The following is a 27,954-nucleotide window of genomic DNA, read 5'->3' on the forward strand; positions in this document are numbered from 1 at the left end:
TAGTCTAGTCTAGTCCAGTCTAGTCCAGTCCCGTTCAGTCCAGTCCCGTCCAGTCCAGTCTAGTTTAGTCCAGTCTAGTCTAGTCTAGTCTAGTTTAGTCCAGTCCAGTCCAGTCCCGTTCAGTCCAGTCCCGTCCAGTCCAGTCTAGTTTAGTCCAGTCTAGTTTAGTCCAGTCTAGTCTAGTCTAGTTTAGTCCAGTCTAGTCCAGTCCAGTCCAGTCCAGTCCAATGTAGTCCAGTCTAGTCCAGTCCAGTCTAGTTTAGTCCAATGTAGTCCCGTCCAGTCCAGTCCAGTCCAGTTCAGTCCAGTCCAGTTCAGTCCAGTCCAGTCCAGTCCCGTCCAGTCTAGTTTAGTCCAATGTAGTCCCGTCCAGTCCAGTTCAGTCCAGTCCAGTCCAGTCCCGTCCAGTCTAGTTAAGTCCAGTCATGATATTCACCAATTACAACTCCACCTGTTTACCTGTGGATGTTTTTTTTGTTGTTCTTCTCTCAACTTGTTTGAAACTTGTTGCTGCCATCAAATTCTCTGTAATCAAAAACATCCCAAAATCAGAGAAATTTAAAATGTATATTTTTTTGTTGTTGTTTTTCAGCGTTTGTCAGAAAGGATTAGATAATAAGATAATAATCACATTCACGTGTTACAAAGCGTCCAATCAGGGTTGTTATGAACTGTTTTTCTTCAGCTAGGCTCCACCCCCTGTCGTTGTCCTGTGTTCACCTGATGTCTCACCTGTAGATCCGTCTGTCCAGTCCCGCCTGTAGAGTTTTATCTTTACAAAGTTTGACTGTGTCCGCTTGTTCTCCCTCAGCGATGAAGGTCAGTCTTCTCACTCATCGTCTGAACCGATCACCTCCGCTTTGAGCTTTTTGCTTCAACACGTTTTGCAGGATGTAGTTAAGATCACAGCCGTCCATATATGGTCGTTGTGTTTCAACACAGATTCAGATTGGCCAATCATTTCCATAATATGTTTGACAGCAGCTTTGTGTGTGTGTGTGTGTGTGTGTGTGTCGCAGCCTGTAAAAAAAATAAACACACATTCCCCGCCACTGAGCAGCCAATCAGCTCCCAGCAATGAGCACTGTTGTCATGACAACCTGGCAGATGAGAATGCAGCATCTTAAACACATTCGTCATCCAGAGGTCGTTGGTTCAATTCCTGTTGAGCTGCAGCAGAATAAAGGCAGCTGATTGGTTGCTTATAGGAAGTGCTGCCTTTCAGAATAAATGTAAAAAATTATTTTCTGCGATGGACTGAAAAAGTCCCAGCAAAACAAGTTGATTAGCTCCGCCCCCATCTACAGGTGACTGACTGGATGAACAGCAGACACACGGGGCTGACTGAGCCGGGTGGAGACGGCATGTTCCGTATGATCTGAACGGAAACATTCATGCAGCAAGTAAACTAATAACCAGGTGTGCAGACGACAGGTAAACAATCCAGAATGACAAACTCAAAGGTCACATGACCTGTTGAAGCTGAATCATAAAATCTGATCACACCTGCTGCTTCACAGGTGACCTGCACTCTGTTAACCAGGTGAGTCCTCACTCAGTACGTTTCCATGCACACTTACGTTGAGCTACAGTTCAGTTAGGCCATTTAACTGGACTACCGCCATTGACCCAATATACAAGTCCCGTATGTCCGACTCCACCGCGGCAGGTGGCGATATGCGCTGTTTCAGCTAGTTGCTACTGGACCTCCATCCACGTAGCGACTGTGATACATCACTGACACCTTCTGAGTACAGATTTACCTGCCAAACACGGAGAAGGAGCGAGCAGAGGGAGCTTGGCTCTGATTGGACAGGAAACAATGTGATGATTTTAAATTCCAGCCAATCAAAGGGCTCCCCTTACGTCAGGTGATCTCTTACCTGAGAATCGAGAGGGAGACAACAGCAGGCGGGTCCGGGGGGTGTGTCCTCCTGGCCTCTGGATGATCTGATTGGTCAGGAGGAGGGGTTTGTCTCTCCTCTGGAACACACCCACTTCCTCTGGTGAGATCCAGCTTTCAGCTAGCTGCAAACATTACTAGATATTAGCATCGTGCTGTGTGTGCGTGTGTGTGTGTGCGTGTGTGTGTGTCTACCTTGTGGAGAGGATGAGGAGGATGAAGAGGTGAGGAGCTATAGAACGGAGGAGGGAGAGGAACGACTTCAACAGCTGGACGTTCCCACTGAAACACCAACAACAAGTCTACATCAGACAGACAGACAGACTGTCTGACTCTCAGTCGGTCCAATCGCAGCCCACCTGTGTCCCTGACCCGAGTCTGCTGAAGGCGTCTGACTGTAAAGAAAGAAGCTATTGAAGCAGAAATGATGATGCTCTCTGAACATCATCTTCATGTTTATAAAATATTTTTTCCAGAGCTTTCAGACTTTCATTATTAGAGTAAAAATGAAAACATTTCATATGTTCACGTCTGAAAATATCTAAATGTGCAAACACAAAGATGTTTAAAACAGACAGGGTGAGTTGAGAATGTTCTGCTGTCAAGACTTCAGGTCAGTTTGTCTCTTTAAAGCGTGCGAGGAGTTTCATGTTGGCTGATTTCACTCACTTTTCTTTGTTCAACACAAACTTTGATGAGACAGTCTGCTGAGGAGATGTTAAACTCTGTCACTGAGTCTATGCAGAAAGAATTAAAGAAGAGCAGCATGAGATAATTAACACGCCACCAATAATTAACAGACAATTATTCACTTTGCCCTCAGGGATCATTAAAGTTTCATCTTATCTCCAGACTGCAGAGGAGGCTAAACTCACTTAAAGACACTTCAGATCAGACTGAAGGAACAAGCAGAGCACTGACACGCTGAATTAAACTGTTTTAACCCTTCAAGCACGAGTTTCACGATGTTATCACAGAGCAGAGTGAAGCAGCGACGTGACGACTGATACACTCAATTATCTCTAACCAGATTTTATAGATTTTATCACATGAACAGAAGAGATGAAACGTGCTGTCTTCAGATTTACGTGTGTGATTTTTCAGACTGATTTCATGAATAATCAGGAATAAACTCAGTGGCGTACTCACAGCCTCAGTGTTTTCTGTGTCTGTGCTGTGGGCGTGGTCTGCTCACCTGTCTGCAATCAGCTCAACACCTCCTGCAGTAAATTAACTCTTCAGTGGGTCATCGTCTCCACTGTGGTCGTTTTCTCAGACTTGTCTCAGATCAGATCTGAAACATCTGAGTGTTCGCTCTGTTACTTGTTTGTGATCAGATCAGATGGTTGGGTCCAGATGTCACCATCCTGTCTGTTGAGGTTGCTATGGGTACCACGTGGGCGTCAGTGAGTTCGTACAGTGGTGACACCGCTTCAACACTCTGCTCAGCCACAGCATCAGAACAGACTGTGACGATCCCTCTGAGGAAACAGCTGATGTTTCTCTGCTGAGTCAGCGGATCTCCAGGCCCGGACTACCTCTTCTGTGCGCCACTCATTGATAACGGTCCGATGAGTAACTTGTGTAGTAAGATGTGAGTTTGAGTTGGAACGACTCTGAATGAGTGCAGATGAATGGAGGTCAGCTGACGGCTCTGCGGTGACATTTCAACCACAGCGTTCTGCCTCCTCCACTGTGAAAACCACCGGCTCACCTTCGTGAAACTCAATGTGATTGGTCAAAACTACTCAAACTGCAAATTGAAACCGAAACGCTTCAGAGACCAAACAGAGACGAAACACCGAGGCATGAACAGAGTAATGTAGTTGATGCTGTTCAATGCAGCAGGACTGCAGGTTCGTACACTGTGGAGACAGAACAACCTCCATAAACGAATGGCACAACACAGGAGGACCAGCTCCAGACTCTGCTGTCCACTTACATCTGGAGGAGACAAATCATTCCTTTGAGGACAACAACGTAAACATCTTGTCCAGAGAAGACAGACGCTTTGAAGGAGGAGTCAGAGAATCCATCTATCTCTGAACAGAGGAGGACTAAGACATCACTGATCACCCACCTACCATGATGTACTGAGCTCTCTCCCCGACAGCTCAACAACCACTCACACCTGGGCTCACCTGGGCTCACCTGGGCTTAGCAACACACATGAAGGCCAACGACTGCAGCTGCCCAGGGTTCGAGTCCGGCCTGGGCCCTTTGCTGCATGTCTGTACTCATATGAAGATTTGTGTTTGAAGTGAAGGCTCTGCAGACTGATGGACAGCCAATGAGAGTGAAGCTTTGAGACTGATGGACAGCCAATGAGAGTGAAGCTTTGAGACTGATTGACAGCCAATGAGAGTGAAGCTTTGAGACTGATGGACAGCCAATGAGAGTGAAGCTTTGATACTCATGTTAAACAAAATGGCAGCTCATTAACAACACTGAAGACTGAAGCTGAGAAACATTTGACTTTTTACAGCATCAAAATATTAACTGTTACCTGTACCAGGTGTGTGTGTGTGTGTGTGTGTGTGTGTGTGTGTGTGTGTGTGTTACCTGTACCAGGTGTGTGTGTGTGTGTGTGTTTATGGCGGTAGAATCGTGTCATAATGCGTGCGCACCTATCAACTGAACGTGTCACACGCGCGTGCTTTGACGCCTGTGCAGCGAGCAGCGCCTGACGTGTAATGTAGTTTCCTCATTGACTTATAATGGTCCCCCGCTCACACGCACGTTCACGCGTATGACTGCTGCACGCCGGTAATCACACTACGCGTAGTGACTACGTGTAACATTCATGCGTTTTTATGCGAACGCACGCATTAACGCTCGCATGAAGATAATTGAACATTTTTGTCACACGCTCACATGTAGGCGGAAATGACGTGCGCAAACTATGTCACGCGTAACAAGAAGCTGCGTGCGTATGAAGCAGCGTGCGCACGTCTGTCTGTCACTGTTTGACAAATGTTGTCACGCGTTCACACACGCGTGCGGTCGCAGTTTCTGATGTGCGACCGGAAGTTGATCTGCACCGTGCGCAACACACCGCGTACGTGAACGCCTCGCGTAGTTGGCCTTTTCATTTTATTGGAGTGTCGTCAACCAGGGGAGGCAGCAGTGAGCCAGACACTGCTGCCAGAATTATAAAAGAAGAATGAGAAGGAGGAGAAGTGTTTTTTTTGTTCTCAATGAAGTGATCACCTGCGGGGGGCGTGGTTAACTTACAAATGTTTATCAATGATTTTGTGTCTTATGTGAGAAACAAAGTAAAAGAAACAGCAGCAGAACTCTTTCTCTGTCTTCATGGAACAAATGAATCATGTCATGTAAAAGCCTGTGTGTCTGTATCTCGTATTGATCGATGGCTCCATCTACTGGATGAACATGGAACACAGAACAACCACGCGAGGCGTTCACGTACGCGGTGTGTTGCGCACGGTGCAGATCAACTTCCGGTCGCACATCAGAAACTGCGACCGCACGCGTGTGTGAACGTGTGACAACATTTGTCAAACAGTGACAGACAGACGTGCGCACGCTGCTTCGTACGCACGCAGCTTCTTGTTACGCGTGAAATACAGTCTGCACGTAACAACGCACGCACGCACGCATGCACGCATAACAAAATTCTCATGCGTGCACACACCCGTTGCTGCACATCTCTCTGGTTGTTTTGAAACTGCGACCGGAAGTTGATCTGCACCGTGCGCAACACAACGCGTACGTGAACGCCTCGCATGGTTGTTCTGTGTTCCATGTTCATCCAGTAGATGGAGCCATCGATCCAATACGAGATACAGACACACAGGCTTTTACATGACATGATTCATTTGTTCCGTGAAGACAGAGAAAGAGTTCTGTTGCTGTTTCTTTTACTTTGTTTCTCACATAAGACACAAAATCAATGACAAACATTTGTAAGTTAACCACGCCCCCCGCAGGTGATCAGTTCATTGAGAACTGCTGGGACCGCTGGAGAGGTGCGTTAGGTTTGTGCACCTGAACAGCTGCAACACACTCCCAGGACTTTTGTTGGGAGGGGCGGGGGAAGCACGCACTTTTATCAATGATCCACCGTCCTGGTCCCACTGAGGACTCGAGCAGCAGCGTTTTTTATACATACATACATATATATATATATGTATATATACATATATATATACAACTACGCGAGGCGTCTAAGCACGCGCGTGTGACACGTTCAGTTGATAGGTGCGCACGCATTATGACACGATTCTACCGCCATAGTGTGTGTTACCTGTACCAGGTGTATGTGTCTGTGTGTGTGTGTGTGTGTTACCTGTACCAGGTGTGTGTGTGTTACCTGTACCAGGTGTGTGTGTGTGTGTGTGTGTGTGTGTGTGTGTGTGTGTGTGTTACCTGGATCAGGTGTGTGTGTGTGTGTGTGTTGCCTGTACCAGGTGTGTGTGTGTTACCTGGATCAGGTGTGTGTGTGTGTGTGTTACCTGTACCAGGTGTGTGTGTGTGTGTGTGTGTGTGTGTGTTACCTGGATCAGGTGTGTGTGTTCAGGTATCCACATAGTCGGGGGGTAGAAGACCAGAGGGGGTGTGGCCTGGTATGTTGCAGCTGACCAGCTGGCCAACCAGAACCAGTGGGGGGCGGGGTCACAGCTGACAGACAACCAAGGTGTTGTGGTGGTTACCATGCCGACCGGCTGACCTTTAAACCTTGAGACTGGCAACATCATGATGACATCACCACCTGACAGACAGACGGACCAATCAGGAGCAATAATCACAGGCTCAAATACCCAGAATGCACTTGACAGACAAACCTCACAGTCCAGGAGCTGAATTTCTGTTTATTTAAAATAAATTTGAGCAGCAGTGACTCTGATCAGACAAATACAACTGACCTGTGATCATTCTCATCATTCTCACTGAAATGTGAAACTAAACTAAAAGAAGAAAAACTCAGAAAATCAAAAAGATGGACATGTTTCTGTTTACTGCGTTTGGAAGTCAAACATCACAGTATTAATACTACATCACTACCTCATCAATACTTCATTCTCTACATCATCAATACTGAATCAAACACCACCACATAAATACTGCATCAATAACTAATTAATGCAAAATCAATGCATTATAAAAGTTGCATCACTACCAACACCTCCTGGATTAATATTAAATAAAAACACATTGATACATCATCAATACTTGATATTGATCCGGCTGCTGCTGGAGAACAACATATTAAACTCCTTCAGTTCTATTGTGACTCTAAATCATTATTATCATTATTATCATTATTATTATTATTATTATAATTGTTGTTATTATTGAAACAGGATTATCATAAAACACATTCAACCAGTTACAGACAAACAGAAACAAAGTAAAACCGGTGGATAATAATAATAAGTCATAATTATCAGCCTGGTGACGTTTACAGTCAGTCAGGTCAGAACCAGTCCAGAGACTGTACAGGTCTGTAGTTCAGTTTGAAGACGGGCCAGAACCAACACTGAGTACTCACGAGACAATGTAGTAAATACTGCTGAGTACTTGTGTAATAATATCTGTGATCACATGAGGTTACAGAATAAATAAAATAATACTGTGCTGGATGTTTGAAGGCTCATTAAACTTCATGTCAACAGACTGAGACTGACCCAGAGTCAGTGGGTGATGTCACAGCTTCATGTCAGAGGTTATGAAGTGTCCAGCTCTGACTCCAGCTGCAGACCTCCTCAGCTGCTCAACTAAAGGCACAGTCCACCCAAATACAAGAACACGAAGTCTGCTCATCACAGCTGACAGTTTCCTCTCAGTAATCAATCAGTTCATCAGTACACCAGCACACATGTTCCGCTATAACTCATGTTACAGGATGAAATACTCATACTCATACTACTTGTACTCACAGCTGCGAGTATCAGTACTGATGCAGGAGTGTCACGGGTCATTAACGGGTCATTAACGGGTTCACTCCCGGTATGTGTCACCCACCGACCTGCGGAGCTTCTCCAGCTTCTGTCCCGGTAAGGGGCTCCTCTGACCGGCGGGACTGCCGCTCCTCTCCGGTCCGGTCACGTCCTGAACGTCGGCTCGCTCCTCACTGAGGTCCGCAGATCAGATCATCCTCCCGTCCGGTGAAGGTCCAAACACACCGGACTGAGACTCTGACGTCCAGATACCGACAGACACGAGAGACAGGAGACAGCGGAGACACCGGAGACACCGGAGAGACAGGAGACACCGGAGAGACAGGAGAGTCACGGCGGCGGCGGAGGTGAAGCGACGTCTGTAGGTAGAGAGAGAGAGAGAGAGAGGGAGAGAGAGAGAGGGAGAGAGAGAGAGAGAGAGAGAGGGAGAGAGAGAGAGAGAGGGGGGGGAGAGAGAGGAAGAGAGAGAGGGAGAGAGAGAGAGAGAGAGAGAGAGAGAGAGGGGGGGAGAGAGAGAGAGAGAGGGGGGAGAGAGAGAGAGAGAGAGAGAGAGAGGGAGAGAGAGAGAGAGAGAGGGAGAGAGAGGGGGGAGAGAGAGAGAGAGAGAGAGAGAGAGAGAGGGAGAGAGAGAGAGAGAGAGAGGGAGAGAGAGAGGGAGGGGGGGAGAGAGAGAGAGAAACAGTACAAACAGATTAAAGCTCTGGTAAATAGCGCCGCTCTCAGATCAGAGAGCCGACTCCCCGTTCAGTGTGTGTGTGTGTGTGTGTGTGTGTGTGTGTGTGTTGTATTTGTTTTGTAGCTCTTATGTTGTCCATGGATGTGACAGTAACAACCCCAGACCCAACAACATCAACATCAACAACAACATCAACATCAACATCAACAATAATAATAAAACATTAATAATAATAACAAGGACAACAGTAACAAGTCTCCGTTAGCAGTTTTTGTATAGACGCAGGCTGAATTAAAACGAAACTAAACAATAACAATAACAATATGAACAATAACAATAAACAATCCACAGGACGCCTGTTCCCGCCTCCTGACAGCGTGAACCTCCAGGGTGGAGCCAGCTGGTGCCCACAGCCCCCCTCTGCTGAGGGGCCCAGCGGTCACTGATCCTCCATGATGTCACTCAGTGGCTCAGTTGCATTGTGGGTAATGTAGGTTCCCGGTTTTGACCAGGAAGAGGAACGTGTGGAATAAAATGGTTTTCCAACTGTCCATGATGAGTCCAACAGTGTGATGACACACCAAGACCTGGAGAACACATTACCCACAATGCAACACTGAGTGACATCACTGGAGGCAGTCCTGCGTCCTCCGGAGCCACAAAAGACTTGATACAACTTTGTTCACATATGCACACACCTGTGAACACCTCACATATACACACAAGCACACACACACACACACACACTGTCAGCATTACTGTAGTATTAGTACTACTACACACTCTGATACACAGCTCAAATACACTGTGTGTGTGTGTGTGTGTGTGTGTGTGTGTGTGTGTGTGTTGTCGTCACCAGTGTGCGAAATACCGTCAATATTTGGGGGGTCCCCGTCTCCCGATCGTTGGGCCCCATGAACAGAAATCTAATCGGGCCCTTGTACAGGCCGGCGAAAAAATGTGCTGCTGTTTTATGTAAAACTCTGAATTTTAATGATACTTTTATATCATTTCCATATCTGTGAAAAGAACAACATGACAGTTTCTCGGTTACTGCTCACCGTCTCCCTCGTAGTCCCACATGCAGGCGTGATTCATCTCCACAGCTGTACACTCACAGGTGGTGGCGTTGGATTTGGGGTGAAATAATACAGATATGGGGCGATATGGTCGAGGTGATTTCATCTTCTGATTGTATTGAGTCACACAGTCTGATGTGCATGTCGATCTCCCTGGCCGTCTCTGAAACTGAGGGTCATGTAGCTCATGATGTTAAGCTTTGCTCTGTAATAGCAATAGCCTCCAAAGCAACACACTAATATTAGTTTAAACCAGCTGTGACACAGGGTTAGCACAACCTCTTAGCCTGCTTATAATATAACATACAGACCTTGAGTATGAGACACCCCCTGTTTCTCTTTTTGAAGACTAAATCTTATTTTTACAAAGAAAATAATTAAATCTGCCTCATTGATCATCAGGATCTTAAGGTTGGATTATTCTCCACCTCAGTTCTTGGCCTACTCTTAACTCTCTGAAAATGATGGTGGATCATCTGGCATTACCAGTACTGTCTTCTGAAGGCCGTCGCAGGCTCAGTTTTTAAGGTTTTTTTCCACGAGCGTCATAGAAATCTTGAAATTGAAATGAATCCGCTGATACCAAACATGTCCTGCCAGCTTACTGGGAAAGGAGCTAAATATCCTCCTGATGTGAACTGTGTTCACTTCACTGTGAAACATCACTACAGTAACTTTCAGTCACTTCATGAGGGATGAGATGAGGATGAGGAACCTGCTGCTGCTGAAACAAGCCAGACATCACCAGCGGTGCTCTCCCTGACACCAGAACCGGCCACCAGGCCTACACAACCTGCCTCTAGTCCAACCAGCCGCAGGTCACCTGTGCTAGCAGCAGTAGCAGCTAACGTTACCTCAGCACCTGCTGCGTCCTCGGACCACTCGGCCTCAACTTCACATTGTTCCTCTGGGGAGTCACTGGGTGGGAGAGGGTCCTCTGTTCTGGTACCGAGTGGGCCCACTGAGCTCTGCACCGGCATCGTCTTCCGGTGCCTCTTCATCTCTGAGTGTCGCCTTTTTGGATGTGAGCCCAAAGTGTGTGAGTGATACACTCTGTTAGCTTTAGCTTGCTAGCCATGTTCAGTATGACCTCTCAAGTCACCTCTTGCTTCTGTTTGGCGCACATGGCTAATTTGCATACGTGCGCAGGCCGGCTGCTCGCGTGGCAACAAATACAACGTGTGTGTGAATGTGTGTGACAATAAAATACGTTATCTTTCATTTTGTTGTCAGAATGTGAGACGCCCTTCAAATGTTGCTTTTGGCTTTCAGGGGGTCTCACGGGTTAATGGGGGGTCGAGCCCCCCCGGGCCCCCCCTACTTCACACACTGGTCGTCACAGTCAAACATCCATTAATGAGATAATGACAGCTACACTGTATATACTACGTGTGTGTGTGTGTGTGTGTGTGTGTGTGTGTCGTCTAGTGTTATCGAAACACACACACACACACACACACACACACACACACACACACACACCTCCTTTATCTCTGGTTGTGATGAGGAAAGTGTGTGCATTTCTAACTCCGGTGTTTGTTTGAGCTGATATCAGTAATTGTTTCTCTGCTATAATCCACACACACACACACACACACACACACACACACACACACACACACACACAGAGCTAATATTGACAGGATGGATTGTGTGTTAACTCGTTGACCTTTCAGAGACAAACTCGTCTCTGATAATGGACCTTTATTCAAAGTTTAGCTCCGCCCACAGAGGATGATTGGGCGACAGCACTATGAGAAGGGGTGAAGCTCCTCCCCTTCTGATGGACATGATTGATTATTGATGAACACGTCAATTTTAAAATCATCAGATGTTTTCAGTCTTTGATTTGTTTAAAACAGACGATTCAGCAGGTTTCAGTACAAACTCAGAGTTTACGAGATGAATCTGCACTAATTCTTCTGTCGTCTTGAAGCTTAATGACTCGCAGGACTTCAGAAAATACATAAGTTATTTCCCCTGTTGGCAGCAGAGTGAAGCTTTACCACTAATTCATTTAATTCAAATTACCAGCAGATATCAAAGAACGTTTAACACACGTTTTATGTATCACTGCTAATCCCCGGTGGAGGCGTGAATGAGACTGCAGGGTTTACATTCATAAAAAAATCCACTCCAGCTAAAACCTGAGTGTCTTAGAATCAACTGAATATGAGGCAGGTCAGTCTGGTTCACTGAGTTTACACCAAGTGTCAGAGTTGATCTGGAAATACTCACCTGTCTGTGTGTTTGAGTACTTCATGTACCGTCTTTGAGTTTTTCCTCCACGGTGGGTTCAGTCTGTGCTCGTCGCTCCGGCCGCTTCCTTTCTGTTCTCTGTTTCAGGACTTTTGATTGTTGTTTCTGGAGGTCATGCGGTGGACGGTAGTGTCCATCTCCTGTCGGGGTTTTCTGTGTGACTGTTGGACTTTTATAAAACCATGAGAAGAACTGGAGCCTCTGTTTCTGGACAGTATCTTCCTGCAGTCCACGAGAACAGAAAACCTCCTTGAACACAGTGCGTGTGCTGTGTTGCTGACGATGAGGTTTGGGGGATGAAGTGTACCAATAATCTGCACATAACAGACAGTTAGAGGCGTCACTGTGCTGCTCTGATGGAGGCAGACTAGTAATGAACTTCAGGAAGACGTGAAACCAGGAGGGACGAGGCCCTGAGAGAGGCTGGAGTGTGGTGAGGAAATCAAGACATGCAATGGACAACCAGCGGTCAAGTGAAGAGGGAGTTGCTGCTGTTTCCACATTCAGAGCTTGTGAAAAGGACGGAGGTTGTTATCTGAGCACGGGGCAGGACGACTCTTAGCCCACACTGGAAGCATCCACCTCAAAGATACACTGGTGTTCAGGGTCAGGACAGCAGGTAACGTGTTTGACTGTCTGGAGAGAGTGAGCGAGCTGTGAAACGTGACGGTGTAACTTCGAATGAGATGTTAGCAAACACGTCTGTGCTCAGGTCATCCTGCTGAACAAATCCAGAGAGGAAACAGTTTGAACAGCTGCGGCTGCAGACGCCTGTGAAAGTCCTGATATACACCATCCTGCTCTTTTAGTATGTCCGAGTGGGTATCAATGAAGACAAGACCAGGACGGACAGGCCTCCACTGACACTGAATAACAGGATCTTCATAATGTCCACTTGTGATAAATCTGTTATCCATTCATCCTTCTCTTCATCCTGACCGGAGGGGGAACGTCTCTGAGATCAAACTGGGAGAAAATGACTCTCCCCTCCAGGAGACGTCTGTCAGACCACAGCTGTGGATGCATTTTCAATGAAGAAGAAGTGAGAGGAGCAGGACAGTCCACATGGCTGGAGCTGGTGGAGAAGTGTAGTTGGAAGGACATAATCAAACATCACCTGTCCTCTCGTGTCTCCCCTCTGTCCGCTGGGTGTTGACATGGATAATGAAGCTGACGAGAGTCCAGCTCCGTCAGGATCTAACAGGGTTAGAGACTCAATTAAAGACGTCAACCTCCAGAGAAATGTTCTGAGTGAGACCAGCCGTCAGAATCTGCATCCAGCGTGGAGGCTCATCGTCATTCAGGTCCATGGATGAATCAGAACAGCGACGTCTCTGAACCGAGACGAGTCCAGATCAAAGTAAAAAGGTGCTTACTCAGCCAGAATCTGACTGAATCTGATGTAGTGTGTGATAAACGTCTTATCACTGACTGATGGCTGTCTGTGCGACACACACACACACACACACACACACACACACACACACACACTCCTGAAGGTTTTTCATCAAAATGTTCAAACTGAATGTTTCATAAAGAAAGCATTTTCTTTCTCCTGTCTGTGGCAGTTTGTCATTGTTTTAAATGACTGCTGGTTGCACACACACACACACGCACACACACACGGTGTTAGTGAGGGGTGAAATTGAGTTGTTTCAGTCTGCAGACGGAGGGTAAAGAATAACAGGCCGAGCTGAAGTATTTTCTTCTCTCTCTCTGTTTTCATGTTACGTTGATGAAAGCTGGTTAATGAGCTGTAGTCGGCATGACGACGCAAAATACACCCATTACCCCCTCCACACACACACACACACACACACACACACACACACCGCCTGTCAGTCCAGCTGTGATTGGTTAAAGTGTTTCTTGAAACACAATTATCCTCTCGTCTCCTCTCCTTTAGTGTCACCATGGAAACACAACAGTTTCCAATAGGCTGTAGTGCCACCAGTGGTTACCGTGGTGATGTATCCAAAAAATTCTGTCATCACTCTGAAATACGAGCCGACCAGAACTGTGACGTGGTTCAGACCATAGACACACACACAGACGCCTGGTGGAGCGGCGGGTGGAGGAGGCAGCTCAGCCGGTGAGCGAACACAAGTCAGAGTGAACTTTATAAAGCTCCTTCTACAAAGTGCTGTGAGTTCATGTCTCTCATTTACACATTAAACACGTACGAATATATTCAGGAAGCAGACAGGAAGCAAAAACTACGTCTGTAACGTTCTGATGATTATAAACGTGAACTCCTCCTCCTCAGTCTACAGGTGGGCGCCAAACCCCCGCATGTACTTTTATAATGTTTCTATGAGAGTTTACAGCTGCCAACGCATGTAACGCTGTGACATAACATAAATGTAAAATGTAGAAAAAACTGATTGCAACAAATGAAGTGAGGTGAATGAATCAGACCTCCCTGTTTGTTCTTTGTCACAGTCTCAGACATTAACGAGCTCAACGCCTCGTTAAGCTTCAATACCCTCGTTAACCAATCAGCCACAGAGTTCACAGCTCCTTCTGAAATGAGACTGAACGTTTCTCTGCAACGAACAAAAAAACATCTTAACGAGAAATTCAACCCTCAAGAATCGTTTTCATCAAAGCAGAAGGAATCAGGCAGCCAGCTGAAATAATGACTCTCCTGGTGTCTCCTTCACAATAAAACTCAGAGCATTTTCTCCTTCACAATAAAATCCACAGCGGTTTGTCTCCTTCACAAAATGTAAAGGAGCAGTTCACGGTAAATTTAAAACCTGATGTTTTATTCTTTCCATGTTATTGTGAAGGAGACAGCCTGCTCTGAGAATCAGTTTTATTGTGAAGGAGACAGCCTGCTCTGAGAATCAGGTTTATTGTGAAGGAGACAGCCTGCTTCATGACATCATCATGTGTCTACTAACTTGTCTCGTCCATTGAGAGTTTAGTAACAAAATGTGGTGTCAGTGCTTTGGTTTGTGATGTCATAGACCAAAAAACAGAGAGTGGCAGCATCCCCATGGCAACCTCTCGTCACCATGGTTACTACACATTCAGCACTACAGAAAACAAAAAGATAATGTGTGTGTGTGTGTGTGTGTGTGTGTGTGTGTGTGTGTGTGTCTCAGTAGGATCTGTGTTGTTTGTCTCAGAGGAGGAAGTGACGTCAGCGCTGCCTTATCACCAGAAAACAGAAACTGAAGCTCGACATGTTTTTATTAGTTTGGCAGCTTTGACTGCAAACAAACAAACAAAACTATCTCTCTTTACAGACACTGTGTGTGTGTGTGTGTGTGTGTGTGTGTGTGTGTGTGTGTGTGTGTGTGTGTGTGTGTCTGGTCAGGGTAGGGAACTGGTGCACGCTCCTTCCCCCCAGAAGCCTCCATCACTTGGTCCCAACTGGGTTGACGGTTGCACTGGTGCCTCCTGCCGCAGCGCACCTCTGTCCAACCCCCATTCATGGTTTTGGAGTGGTGTACTTATTTAATTATAGTTAGTGAAATATATAATTATAATTATGTGATTATTATTGTTATCTATGAAATGAAATGATATTTATTCATGTATTTTTTAAGTACATTTCGGGCATTTAGCAGACACTTTCGTCCAAAGTGACTTACAATTAGTACGTTTGTCACAAGAAAGAAACCAACACATCACCGTCGATAAAGTGGAAAAAAGAGAAACGATTTTCAAGCCCTCGTCTCAGCAAGGTGGGGTTCGGTTATGGGAAACTGACAACCCCTCCCGAAGGAGAAGGTAGGTGCACTCTCCATCCACCCATGGGACCATTGTACCCCTGGTACCCCACCTCCACATATTGAGTGGGGTATTAATTGGAATAAAGCCAACAATGAACTGATTGGTTATTAATAAAACTATATAATTATGTTAAATTCGAGTCCTGCTTGGGTCTGTTGTGCCAGACTGCGCGACGTTGCTAATTAAAAACAAGTTGCCTTTTTTTGTTAATAACAATATTATTTCATAAAAATGTCATTTTATAAATAACAAAACTAATAAATAGAAAATACATACATTATGACATAAATACACTGCTATATAAGGGGTTAGGGGTTGGGGGGATAGGGATGAGTGCCACCCCAGGGTTGTCCAGTCTTTAGTCTTCCCAAAACACGTTTATATGCAATGTCGAGGGTGCCGAGCACGCTGGTGGTTGTTTTTGGATTGGAATCGAGGAAGTTTGTGAAAAAACTAGCACCCCCTGGTCTATTTTCCCCCGACTGGTCTTGGAAGCGAAACTCTGGCTACTCCCCCAAATGTGCCCATGGGCTTTCCAACGCTATCAAAGTCATGTCTCTACGACCTTCCTAGCCGGAGCAATGGCGATTTTACAATCGCGTATGGCGAATGTAGAGGTTGATAACCAGGTTAACAAAAAATGTTCACTCGCAACCATAAGAGAGCGATGACACCTTGACCTACCCCCCATTGTCACGGCTGGGCTTTCCATTGGTGCCACTTCCAAGTCAGTGCGACCTCCCGTTGCAGAGTTATAGGAGGGTGAACAACCCAACATGTGGCTATTTGACGTCCTGGGAATGAGACTCAACTATCAACTATCTTTGTGGTGCGTTCAGGAACAGCTGGGACAAATCCTACTGACTCTACCTTTAACTTTAATAGTCTTTGAATTATATTAATATGACGTGAGCTTCAGTTAGCTTTGACCACTAATGTCCTTCAGAGGGAGACTTTTTACTCTGATACTCTGAGTACATGTCAGAGCCTGTACTCGATTACTTTTACTGGAGTACAGAAGCTGAGTCAGTACTTCTTTTACACGAGTATCTGAACGTCTCCTGGAGGACAGACTGTGGGGACTTTGACCAGCTGTCAGAAACATGTTTGTTTTCACTCTCAGCTCGTTCTCTACAGAACCGATCAGCTGATTGAAATAATCACGAGAACCAAACAGTCTTAATGTTCTTGTCTTTATATAAACTCAGTCATCAGGATGTCACATATTTTTCTTTTCTTTGGCATGAACGGACCTTTTCTTCAAGAAATGAACAGAAATCAAGCAGAACATCACTGACAGTAATAACAGAAACAGCAAACATACAAACAACTGATAAAAAACATTCCTCAGTCAAATGAATTCAAACTACAAAGACACAAAAAACAATTAAAATAAAGACAAACTGGATAAAAATCTGAATCAACTGCTCGTCCTGATAATCAGCTCCAGGTTCATCACTACAGGTACAACTGGACTCATTAAGTCCATTTAAAATTAAAACATCTGACTCTCACCATGTTGTCATCTTTGGTGTGAGCTCGTCTGATTGTCCGTCAGCTCAAATTAAAGGTTACAAAGTTCAAAACCCTGAGAATAACGAGTGTGGATCAGCTCACTGCTTCTCGTTGGCACTTTCCTCACAGGAAGACTTTTGTTTCTGATATTTGACACGAAGCTTAAACCGACCTATAAAAGGTTTTTAAAAAAGACCTGAGTTCAGAAAACACCTGAAACTAAAGTCGAGCTTCTGCCTCCCTGAGTTTTGTCTTCCAGGCAACAAGGAACAGATCAGAGCGAGTGTCCACCGAGAGGACGGATCAATCTCTGCGATCGACTCGCTGCCCCTGCGACTTTCCATGTTTTCAGAATCAAGTAGAGAAAAGGTAAAGAAGACGACGTCTGATTTGACTCATTTGTTTAGGAAATCAAACCTCCTTGTTAACATAAAGATCAGGATGCAGATTTGTCTGTCAGGAGACCCGTGAGGCCGCGTCTGTTGCCGTGGTAACATTGCAGCTCATTAGCTCTGTCTCATGACGAGGAGGACGGGGAGGACGAGGAGGACGGGGAGGACGGGGAGGACGAGGAGGAGGGTTTTTTTCTTCGCGGCAGGACGGCGGCGAGGAAGAGGGTGAGGCAGCCGACCATCAGGCAACCGCCGCTGAGGTAGAAGGCGATGTCATACGACTGAGTGAAGTCATAGAAACAACCTGAAGACAAAAACACAGTGAGTATGTATGAGCCACAGTATCACCAGACTCCCTTAACAAATGTAGTGATTTAAGAGTTGTTTCATGAACAGAAGCGCAACAAACAAAACATGGAGTCTGTTTGTCTCACGCAGAGCAGGAAGTGACATCACATCAGACGCAGGTTAGTATAGCTGAACTGACAGACTGCGAGCTCAACACTGATCGATCCCTCGGGACGGATGGTGACAGCAGGTGTACGAGATAAATTATATCATATCGTCACAAAAATAAAATATCAACAGTATCTGGTGTGTGAGGTGAACGGCCTCTGATGGACGAGTCTTGTCCCTCCGCGTGTCTCCAGTCTGCAGTCTTACCTACGACAGGAGGACCCAGCATGAGGCCGACGCCTCCGAAGAACATGAGCATCCCGTGAGCCTCGGCGAGTTTCTCCGTGCCGACCACCTGACTGGTGATGTACGGCGTCAGGGTCCAGTTCCCGCTCATGAAGCCCAGGACCACCGACAGCACCTGGAGGTCCAGGTACGACCTGAAACACAGAGAGAAGCTGATGACTGTAATCCTGTCCCTCTGTTACCTGTGTCTGTCCTCTGTTACCTGTCCTCTGTGTCTCACCTGCTGAGGGGGATGAGCAGCACTCCCAGCCCGCTCACTCCCACCGTCAGAGCGTACAGGAGGACGCTGTTGACCTGCGGCACGTCGGCTATGACGCCCAGCGCCAGTTTACCCACGCCGCCCCCGATGGAGTTGAGGGAGACCAGGGACATGGAGGAGACGCCCTCTGTCAGCCCGGAGCTCCGAGCCAGGTCCTCCAGGAAGAGCTGAGAGGGGAACTGACCTGCAGGAGGATGAGGAGATACAGGTGAGGAGGTTCAGCTGGCGGACGACTCAGAGATGTGTGTCTACTAACAACAGAAGAAGAGACTGACCGAGACAGTAGAGTAAGAGGGAGACGCACAGCGCCATGAGGACTCTGTCCTGAAGGAGGGACAACATGGAGGACAAACACCTAAGGAGACAAAAGTTTGAATCCAGTTTTCTTCTCTTCATCTTTGTGTTCTCCACGTGAGAAATATGTCGACTGATTGATTTTTTTTGTCAATAAATTTTTTAAAAACGTTTTCTTTTATCATTTCGGGGCAAATAAGAAAGTTCGGCAGCAGAACTCGGACTGTAAGATATGAGCAGCGTGTTCAAACATTAGAACTGAACCGACATCATGAACAGAGTTAGCATGCTAACAGGCTAGCTGCTAACAACCCTCTGTAGCTCAGAGGTGACAGTCTGACAGCCTGTAGTTTCAGCTGGAGATGTAAAAGCAGTCAGTTCACGACTGAGTCTAACAAGTCAACAACATAAACTCACTAAATGTTGCGTCAGCTACTTGAGCCACTTAGCTCCAAGGCTAACTGAGATAACGGCAGCTAGTTGCTACAGCCAAAGAATACAGTGAGCAGCAGTTAGCGGTATTGCTGCCCCCTACAGTTTTGGAGCTACTTTCAAATTCTGACCGATTCTTACAAATTACACACTTAAGCTGCCAAAATGAATCGAACACACTGTGACAAGTGTGTGTGTGTGTGTGTGTGTGTGTGTTACACTCACTGGGAATAATGTCTTGTCTTGATCATCTTGATGGAGGCTGAACAGCTGAATAAGCTCCACCTCCTGACCGGCAGTTCCTTGGTTTCCATGGCGATAACGAAATCTTTGGCTGAAGGCTTCTGATTGGACGGCTCCTCTTTCTCCTTCTCAAGCTGCTGCTCCTCTGCGGCCCGCTCTAAGATGGCAGCGCGCTGTGTGAGGTAGTATCTGGATCGGGTCAAAGGTCGCATGAGGCCGGCAAATGCCACCACGTTGAGCGCCAACGCTCCGACGACAAGCAGGCAGCCGTCCACACCGAACAGCTGGATGAGCTCGCCCTGCAGCACGGCATACAGGACGCCGCCCACACTCGTACCTGAGGACAGCAGAGAGGTGAACTCGTCAGTCAATCATGTTTCACTGCTATGAGACTTCTGTACGTACAGTGAGACGTCATCAGCGTGAAGAAAATTTCACCTTTTGGCTTTTTGGAAGCAGCGACAGAGTGTACAGATCACAGAAATAAGAAAACAAACTGCTCGTCCAGCACAAGACATTATTTATACCCTCGACCAGCGCTTCTTATCTCAGCAGCTCCAGTGAAGACTTCATCTTAATAAAGAGTGTAAACATCATCTCCTCGGATCAGGTTGTGATCTCTTCTCTCCTGCAGACTGTGATCGCAGCAGACGAGCTGCATGGAGACATCTGATGTTTAAATCATCTCCAGCTGCTTCAGGTGTTCAGCAGAACGCTGCAACTCTGTTTTACTGTGAAGCTCCAGAAATGTTCTGTGGACTACGAGACTTCACCTGAGTTTATATCATCAGGAGGAGATGATGGCTGAGCCTGACTTTATATCATCAGGAGGAGACGATGGCTGAGCCTGACTTTATATCATCAGGAGGAGATGATGACTGAGCCTGACTTTATATCATCAGGAGGAGACGATGGCTGAGCCTGACTTTATATCATCAGGAGGAGACGATGACTGAGCCTGACTTTATATCATCAGGAGGAGACGATGACTGAGCCTGACTTTATATCATCAGGAGGAGACGATGGCTGAGCCTGACTTTATATCATCAGGAGGAGACGATGGCTGAGCCTGACTTTATATCATCAGGAGGAGACGATGACTGAGCCTGACTTTATATCATCAGGAGGAGACGATGACTGAGCCTGACTTTATATCATCAGGAGGAGACGATGACTGAGCCTGACTTTATATCATCAGGAGGAGACGATGACTGAGCCTGACTGTATATCATCAGGAGGAGATGATGACTGAGCCTGACTTTATATCATCAGGAGGAGACGATGACTGAGCCTGACTTTATATCATCAGGAGGAGACGATGACTGAGCCTGACTGTATATCATCAGGAGGAGACGATGACTGAGCCTGACTTTATATCATCAGGAGGAGACGATGACTGAGCCTGACTTTATATCATCAGGAGGAGACGATGACTGAGCCTGACTGTATATCATCAGGAGGAGATGATGACTGAGCCTGACTTTATATCATCAGGAGGAGATGATGACTGAGCCTGACTTTATATCATCAGGAGGAGATGATGGCTGAGCCTGACTTTATATCATCAGGAGGAGACGATGACTGAGCCTGACTGTATATCATCAGGAGGAGATGATGACTGAGCCTGACTTTATATCATCAGGAGGGAGGAGATGATGACTGAGCCTGACTTTATATCATCAGGAGGAGACGATGGCTGAGCCTGACTTTATATCATCAGGAGGAGACGATGACTGAGCCTGACTTTATGTCATCAGGAGGAGACGATGACTGAGCCTGACTTTTTGAGCGACCTGTTCCTTTAACTGACAGTAGACATTTCTTCATCGGGGTTTAATTGTTCCTAAAACACTGTATGATGCTGTTTTTCACAAATCGCACACATACATTGATGAAACTGAGTTAAATGAAACAGACTCTTCTCAAACCTGACGAGTCACATGTCTGCTTCATGTCACATGACAGTCACACACTCAAACTGGAGGACCTTTTTAAACAGTAATGACTCTGATGTTCGCACTGCCCTGTACATAAACACATCATAGAATCAGACATCCAAGCTTTAAATCTGAAATAAGGTCGTAGGACTTGTTTGTTTGTGCTACCTGCAGACAGGAAGTGTGACAGTCGTACCTGTTTGTATTATCCCCAGGGCCAGGCCTCTCTTCTTGTCAAAGTACAGACAGATGATGACAACGATGGCAGCGTACAGCAGACCATTACCGACACCTGAGACACAAACACGGGATATAATTAAACTCTGTTAATGAAGCCTCACAGCCAGGATATATAATGAGGCTGGGACACCTGTCGGTCCAGGTGAACCAGAGCAGGGGCGCTCAAAGTTAATACTTAAAGGTCTGCATCAGATTTTTATCTGAGGCCAAGGGTCCAGAACAACTGTCGATAACAAACTAACATTTAATTCGCTGGTTACCGTCACATCTTTCACATCTCACCTCTTTATGGAGTAAAGTACAACTTGAAAATCAAAGGCTACTTGAGGACCTGGTGTTTACGAATGTGATTGAGTTTGCTGATAACAATTTGATTTGATTTCTTAAATGGATTTTTTAACTGTATAAATGAAAACGACATTATTTTAGCATCGAATTATTAAAGTTCTGTTTTGAAAGAACAGGAGAGTTTTCCCAGATGTGAGCCTGTGTATCTCACCTGAGGACAAGACGAAAACACTTTACAGTTCACCATCAGAGAAAAGATATCTGAGGTTATGAGGTGCATTTGAACACAACTCGACCTCCCTGTTGGCGCACATATCCTTCACCGTACGAAGCGACGTAGATTTCAGAGTTCAAGAAGTGCAACAAACTAAAACTGATCAAACAATCATTTGATCATTAAAACGTGCAAAAGAAACAGTTTCCAAAAGCCAGATGTGATGTCAGCTGCTTGTCTTTTCCCCTGAAAACTACAAATGTTAAAATCGAGCAGCGTATCATGGATTTCCCAAATGGTTCTGATATCAGTACAATTCTGTAAATTTCAGTTAAAATACTAATTTTGCTCAAGTATTTAAAGAGATTCTGGGGAACTAAAGCTATACATTATCAAGGAACCTGGTGAATGATTGAAAATATTCAAGTTTACATTAAGAATGAAATGATTTCGGTTCAAATCTGACTTTGGAGAACTGAATGGGACATTGTTATGAGTTCAGCTTGTGATGAGCAGACCTGCTGATGAAGCCCTGTGTGTTTCAACAAAGGAAAATAAGAGAAGAAATCAAAAATATTTTTGACCAACATCGGGGCCATTTGAGGTTATGAGGTGCTTTTTGGTGCACTTGAACGCCACAGGAAGTCAGACAGTATTGAGAACATGTTGGTTTGAGTCTGAACGGGAGATTTGTTGATCATATCAAAGTTTCCAGACTGACCCTGTCAGGACACCGTAGCTGAGGCAGCAGCTGCTCCATCAGCCTGATGACACACAGCTGAACTAACAGTGCAGGCGTCACCTCCCAGCATGTGACCGAAGACAGCCTCAGACGCTGTCAGCTCATCTTCATGGACTCGTTTCTGTGACTCTGACAGTCAGACATCGTTTGTCTAAAGCATCACTGTGTGCTGCAGCGTTCATTCATGAGGGACTTTAAGCAGTGATGGCAGAGGGACAACAGGTAGTTGTGAGGGACAACAAGTAGTTGTAGACAACAGATATCACGAAGCACCAGTTAACTTTTACAACGGCTACTTCTTACCGACCACAATGCCGTAGGAGAAGATGAGGAAGGAGACGTTGGGAGCGAAGGCGCTGAGCATGAACCCCCCCGCCACCATCACACCGCTGAAGACGGCGACGGGCCGAGCCCCAAAGTTCACCACACAAACACTGCAGACGGGACCTGGAGGGGAGGAGAAGGTGAGAGAGAGGGAAAACAAGGGATGAGAAGAAACAGAAACGCAAGAGAGAAAGAGTTGAGCCGACGGCTCCTCACCCACTAGGAGTCCTCCTCCGGCCACCAGGGAGCCCACCCAGGCCGTCGTGGCCTTCCCCTCCCTGAAGGTGAGCAGCCACTCGGGGTAGAGGATGCCCAGCGACTGAGGAGAGCCGTACCCCACCAGCAGAGCCATGAAGCTGCACAGCACCACCACCCAGCCCCACCCGCCGTCCGGGGCTGCGGACTTGGCAGTCGGAGGTCCCGAGGCCGGGGGACACATGGTGCGATGAGGGACGACCTGCAGGGACACGGCAGGACGAGGACACGAGCCGACTGCTGTGCTGTAGGGAGGGAGGAGACGAGTTACGGCACACAGCTCCAACACTTCTCTGATACACGAGACGTTTCTAACGTTCTCCTGCGTCAGAGACACGTCTCACAGACTGAACGTGGGTTCTGATCAGGAACCTCAACCTGGAGCTTCAAACATTAAGAACCTGTGAGGTTCTGCTTCGAGGTTCTGCTTCTGAGTGTTTGTTCACAGCACGTGAATGTGTGGGCACAGCTTTCCATTTTAACTAACTGGGATTAACCGGGGTCCTTGGTCAGTTGGTTTGTCGGCTAGTTTGCTGGTTTGTCGGTTAGTTTGTTGGTTAGCTTGCTGGTTTGTTGGTTAGTTTGTTGGTTAGCTTGCTGGTTTGTTGGTTTGTTTGTTGGTTAGTTTGTTGGTTTGTTGGTATGTTTGTTGGTTAGTTTGTTGGTTAGTTTGTTGGTTTGTTGGTTAGTTTGTTGGTTAGTTTGTTGGTTAGTTTGTTGGTTTGTGTGCTGGTTTGTTGGTTAGTTTGTTGGTTAGCTTGCTGGTTTGTTGGTTAGTTTGTTGGTGTGTTGGTTAGTTTGTTGGTTAGTTTGTTGGTTTGTGTGCTAGTTTGTTGGTTAGTTTGTTGGTTTGTTGGTTAGTTTGTTAGTTTGTTGGTTAGTTTGTTGGCTAGTTTGTTGGTTTGTTGGTTAGTTTGTTGGTTTGTGTGCTGGTTTGTTGGTTAGTTTGTTGGTTAGTTTGTTGGTTTGTTGGTTAGTTTGTTGGTTTGTGTGCTGGTTTGTTGGTTAGTTTGTTGGTTAGTTTGTTGGTTTGTTGGTTAGTTTGTTGGTTAGTTCGTTGGTGTGTTGGTTAGTTTGTTGGTTTGTGTGCTGGTTTGTTGGTTAGTTTGTTGGTTAGTTTGCTGGTTTGTTGCTTAGTTTGTTGCTTAGTTTGTTGCCCGATTGGTTAAAAACCTGATGATGTGACATTTGTTGGTCTGCACCAAACCAAACATTTCTGGTCACCATGGAGACACAGTTCAAACAGCTGTGAACACCAATAATCTGATCATGATAAGAAAAAACAGTCTGATCAATAAATACTGAGACAGAGATTGAGAAGCAACAGTTTGGGTCAGAGGTCACAACAACAAAGTGCACGTCATCATCACTTAAATGATATATTAGGGTGACCAAACGTCCTGTTTTCCCAGGACACGTCCTGTTGTCACGTCCTGGTTTTCATTGTTTTTCATTGGTCCATTAGATTGACGCTGCATGTGACGTAATCCCTGAGAGGCTGCTACATTTACACTCACAACGAGCGAGCAGACAGGCACAGCACTCCTGCCTGCATCGGCATAAAGCATAAATGCACATTTAACGATGAGCTACAAAAGAAATTCCCCACTTTGTGCACTGTGTGCAAACCCAGTACATATGTTTCGGTGTCCAATGGAGGTGCCAGGGACCTCAAAGCCCACATGGACACCGAAAAACATTAAAAGACAGTGTGCGAGGTGAGTGTAGTAGTTGGATTGCTAATATAGCAGAGGTATTTTTCAGTTATTTATTTTTCTAAAACAGAAGAGACATTATTTCTATCATTTTTTCATTCGTTGCTTTTGAAACTTATAATAAAACATGTTGAGTAACCTCTGAATGTGTGTCTTTGGTCATAGATAGTATTTTGTTTGTAATATATCAGTTTTCTATCCACACAGAGGAGGCATACTTTAAATGTCTGTTAATTTTAAGGCATCTTTGAGTAAATTTTGAGTATCATATCTCGTTGCTGGGCCGAGTGGTTTTTGATAATCAAAACATGGTCACCCTATGGTATATGATTACATGTGATATAATGTAGTTTCTGTTTAAATAAAGAGCAGCTGCAGCTTCACCTCTCTGCTCTGTCTAACCTCCGAGCAGCCTGACACGTGTGCGTGATCCCGTCTCACCACACAAACACAACACAAACAGACACACGGTGACGGCAGAGAAGCTCACCTGGCTGTCGGTGCGCGGCGCCACCACCGGCTCACCGCTCACACGGTCCTCATCTCCGCCCGACGTTTGTCGGTGAGCTCAGAGCAGAACCGCGTCCAGCTCCGCCGTCCTGCTGCCTGACTGGCTGACTGACCGACTGACCGGCTGACTGACTGGCTGACTGACTGGCTGCCCCCCTACAGGAAGCTGCCTTTGTGGCACAGAAACCGGTTTGAAGCTGTTCCTGCTGGTGTCCGCTCTGTCCGCGTGCGTTGGGAGAACTGTCTGAAAACATGATCACCTGAGAACAAGTACCACAACAGTGTACAAGTACAAGTTAAAGTTAGTCTTTCAAAGTCCTAATGTATAAAAGTCAGCTTCATGTAGTAAAAGTACTGCAGTACTGTCAGCTTCATGTAGTAATAGTACTGCAGTACTGTCAGCTTCATGAAGTAAAAGTACATTAATAGAGTAATGAGAGTGAGTCTAAACAACGTGGTGGGATTTCCAGCGTTGTGTAATCTGAAGGCAAACAGACTCGAGACAACAGGATGTTGAGCAAATTATTTTTATTCTTGTGAAACAGCTGAAGTTCAGTGTTTCTGTAATCGTTGGGATATAAATACAAGAGACCTCAGAGCATCCAGACACACCGACATCAAGAGATCCATCGGCTCACCTCAACACAAATCTGACAATGAAGGTAAGTCTGTAACTTCAGTCTGTCTCTCTGATATCACGTTTGGTCCCATTGGTCCACTTCTTGTCCTGTGAGCAGACATTAGTCAGGAGCAGCCTTGAACCAAGCTGGATCAGCATGGCTCTCATCTGACTCTTCCTCCCTGGTGTCGGTCCAAACAGTCAGGATGGATGGTTGACAGACGCCGCGTCTCTAAGTCCGCTGCTCACCGCCTCTCTCCTCCCATGATGACGACAGTGTTTCTGCCATGGCTAGTACGTGTTTCAGTAACAAAGCTGATGATCTTATTGCATCATGGTTGCTATAGCAATAACACTCTGTGCTGTGGCATCTCATATTAAATTGCCTAATAAAGTAGTTTGGTCTTTTTTTGTGCATAATGTGGTCTCTTCAATGAGCACGTCTAGTTGAATGCACACTGATTGCGCACCGTTAGCTTTAATATTTACAACCAAGTCAATGACAATATACGGCCTGAGATCGGCCGCAGCTGCGTGACAATGGAGATGTAGCTCATATTCATAGAAAGGGACTTCTGGAGTCCAGAGGGAACTTATTGGGCCTCATCTATGAAACATAAATGACCAAATCTGATCGTGAAGTGAACTTATAAACACAAAAATGGAAGACGCCGCCGCAGATAGTTCTCACCTGACCAGGTGTTTCTCCCTACACCTGAGAGAGATACTAACTCAGGTTAAATGTGCATCGACTCCGCTAAACATCCACCCTGTGTTTGTGTAAAAACATGATCTGGATCAGCACCAACCACAGCCGGGTCTCCCTGCTCTGGCTGCAAAGTCCAAATGATCCAACAGTACACAGTGTTTTTAATAAACACACATCTGCAGTCAGACTGTACAACACCACAAACTCCTCAACGTAGCACCATAAGCACCTTAACACCACCATATCCTGCTCTATTACCACTTCTACCGCCGCCATTCTGTGTAATTACTGTGTAATTACTGTGTGCAATAATACCTTGTTAATACCTTTTTATTTTATTTTTATTTTATTTTTCTACACATTTATATTTTTCTGTCTCTTATTTAAATACTTTTTAGTATTTTAAATCTACTTGTTTTATGTCCCCTGTACGTATTGTATGTCTGTTCTACCTGCTGCTGTAACAAGTCAATTTCCCCGATGTGGGATAAATAAAAGTCGAAAGACAACTTGTCCTCTGTCCAGCTGCTGTCAGTCGTCCTCCTTCTCCTGGCTCCAGTGCTGACCAGCTGCCAGCAGCTCATCCTACCAGTGGACTGCAGCGACATCTATAATCATGACAACAGCCGACCCAGTGGAGTGAACACCATCTATCCCATCGGAGCCACGTCTGCTGTCCTGGTACACGTCATCCTCTCTGGGCATCCTGCCTGCTTCTGATGGGCAGGTGGTGTAGCAGCAGGAGCAGTAGCAGTAGCAGCAGCAGCAGCAGCAGTAGTAGCAGTAGTAGTAGTAGCAGTAGTAGCAGTAGTAGTAGTAGCAGTAGTAGCAGCAGGAGCAGTAGCAGTAGCAGCAGCAGCAGCAGCAGTAGTAGCAGTAGTAGTAGTAGCAGTAGTAGCAGTAGTAGTAGTAGCAGTAGTAGCAGCAGGAGCAGTAGCAGTAGCAGCAGCAGCAGCAGCAGCAGTAGTAGCAGTAGTAGTAG

At 46.0% G+C, this 27,954-nt stretch overlaps 3 protein-coding genes across 8 annotated transcripts in view; 1 reads left to right on the plus strand and 2 right to left on the minus strand.

Moving 5' to 3' along the window:
- tcerg1l (transcription elongation regulator 1 like) overlaps positions 1 to 13,638 on the minus strand; it is a 45,975-nt gene extending 32,337 nt beyond the window's left edge. The window contains exons 1-5 of one of the 3 annotated variants that reach the window (XM_084342109.1): positions 11,818 to 13,638; positions 7,893 to 8,183; positions 6,421 to 6,635; positions 2,099 to 2,185; positions 1,884 to 2,028 (exon numbers count right to left, since the gene is read on the minus strand). In XM_084342109.1, the coding sequence (XP_084198235.1) occupies positions 1,884 to 2,028; positions 2,099 to 2,185; positions 6,421 to 6,621 (433 nt within the window). In that variant the 5' untranslated portion in view covers positions 6,622 to 6,635; positions 7,893 to 8,183; positions 11,818 to 13,638. Of the gene's footprint in view, positions 1 to 1,883; positions 2,029 to 2,098; positions 2,186 to 6,420; positions 6,636 to 7,803; positions 7,837 to 7,888; positions 8,184 to 11,817 lie in introns of those variants that run through there. The other 2 variants (XM_084342110.1, XM_084342111.1) reach the window with 2 other exon arrangements.
- Positions 13,639 to 16,761: 3,123 nt separating this feature from the next.
- Positions 16,762 to 25,765, minus strand: LOC311250036 (monocarboxylate transporter 9-like). Its single transcript, XM_084341534.1, has 9 exons — positions 25,625 to 25,765; positions 23,381 to 23,664; positions 23,144 to 23,287; positions 21,553 to 21,648; positions 19,402 to 19,756; positions 18,726 to 18,805; positions 18,412 to 18,634; positions 18,153 to 18,325; positions 16,762 to 17,793 (listed from the first exon to the last, which is right to left on the minus strand). The coding sequence occupies exons 2-9, from the start codon at positions 23,601 to 23,603 to the stop codon at positions 17,615 to 17,617; spliced, it is 1,473 nt and encodes a 490-aa protein (XP_084197660.1). The 5' UTR covers positions 23,604 to 23,664; positions 25,625 to 25,765; the 3' UTR covers positions 16,762 to 17,614.
- Positions 25,766 to 26,153: 388 nt separating this feature from the next.
- Positions 26,154 to 27,954, plus strand: part of LOC311250037 (microfibril-associated glycoprotein 4-like) — a 7,636-nt gene continuing 5,835 nt past the window's right edge. Inside the window, exons 1-3 of one of the 4 annotated variants that reach the window (XM_084341535.1) lie at positions 26,154 to 26,306; positions 26,465 to 26,557; positions 27,498 to 27,653. In XM_084341535.1, the coding sequence (XP_084197661.1) occupies positions 26,301 to 26,306; positions 26,465 to 26,557; positions 27,498 to 27,653 (255 nt within the window). In that variant the 5' untranslated portion in view covers positions 26,154 to 26,300. Of the gene's footprint in view, positions 26,307 to 26,381; positions 26,558 to 27,470; positions 27,654 to 27,954 lie in introns of all 4 variants that reach the window. The other 3 variants (XM_084341536.1, XM_084341537.1, XM_084341538.1) reach the window with 3 other exon arrangements.

The sequence above is a fragment of the Pagrus pagrus genome, assembly GCF_965226575.1.
Source record: "Pagrus pagrus genome assembly, chromosome: 21".
In the NCBI taxonomy this organism is placed as follows: Eukaryota; Metazoa; Chordata; class Actinopteri; order Spariformes; family Sparidae; genus Pagrus; species Pagrus pagrus.

Excerpts from the sequence above, each read along its gene's own strand:
- LOC311250036 (XM_084341534.1), bottom strand. The coding sequence starts at position 23,603 with ATGTGTCCCCCGGCCTCGGGACCTCCGACTGCCAAGTCCGCAGCCCCG. Across the intron at positions 18,806-19,401 it reads AAGACAAGACATTATTCCCA|GTGTTTGTCCTCCATGTTGT; the intron begins GTGAGTGTAACA and ends TTGTCTCCTTAG. Across the intron at positions 18,635-18,725 it reads CCTCTTACTCTACTGTCTCG|GTCAGTTCCCCTCTCAGCTC; the intron begins GTCAGTCTCTTC and ends ATCCTCCTGCAG.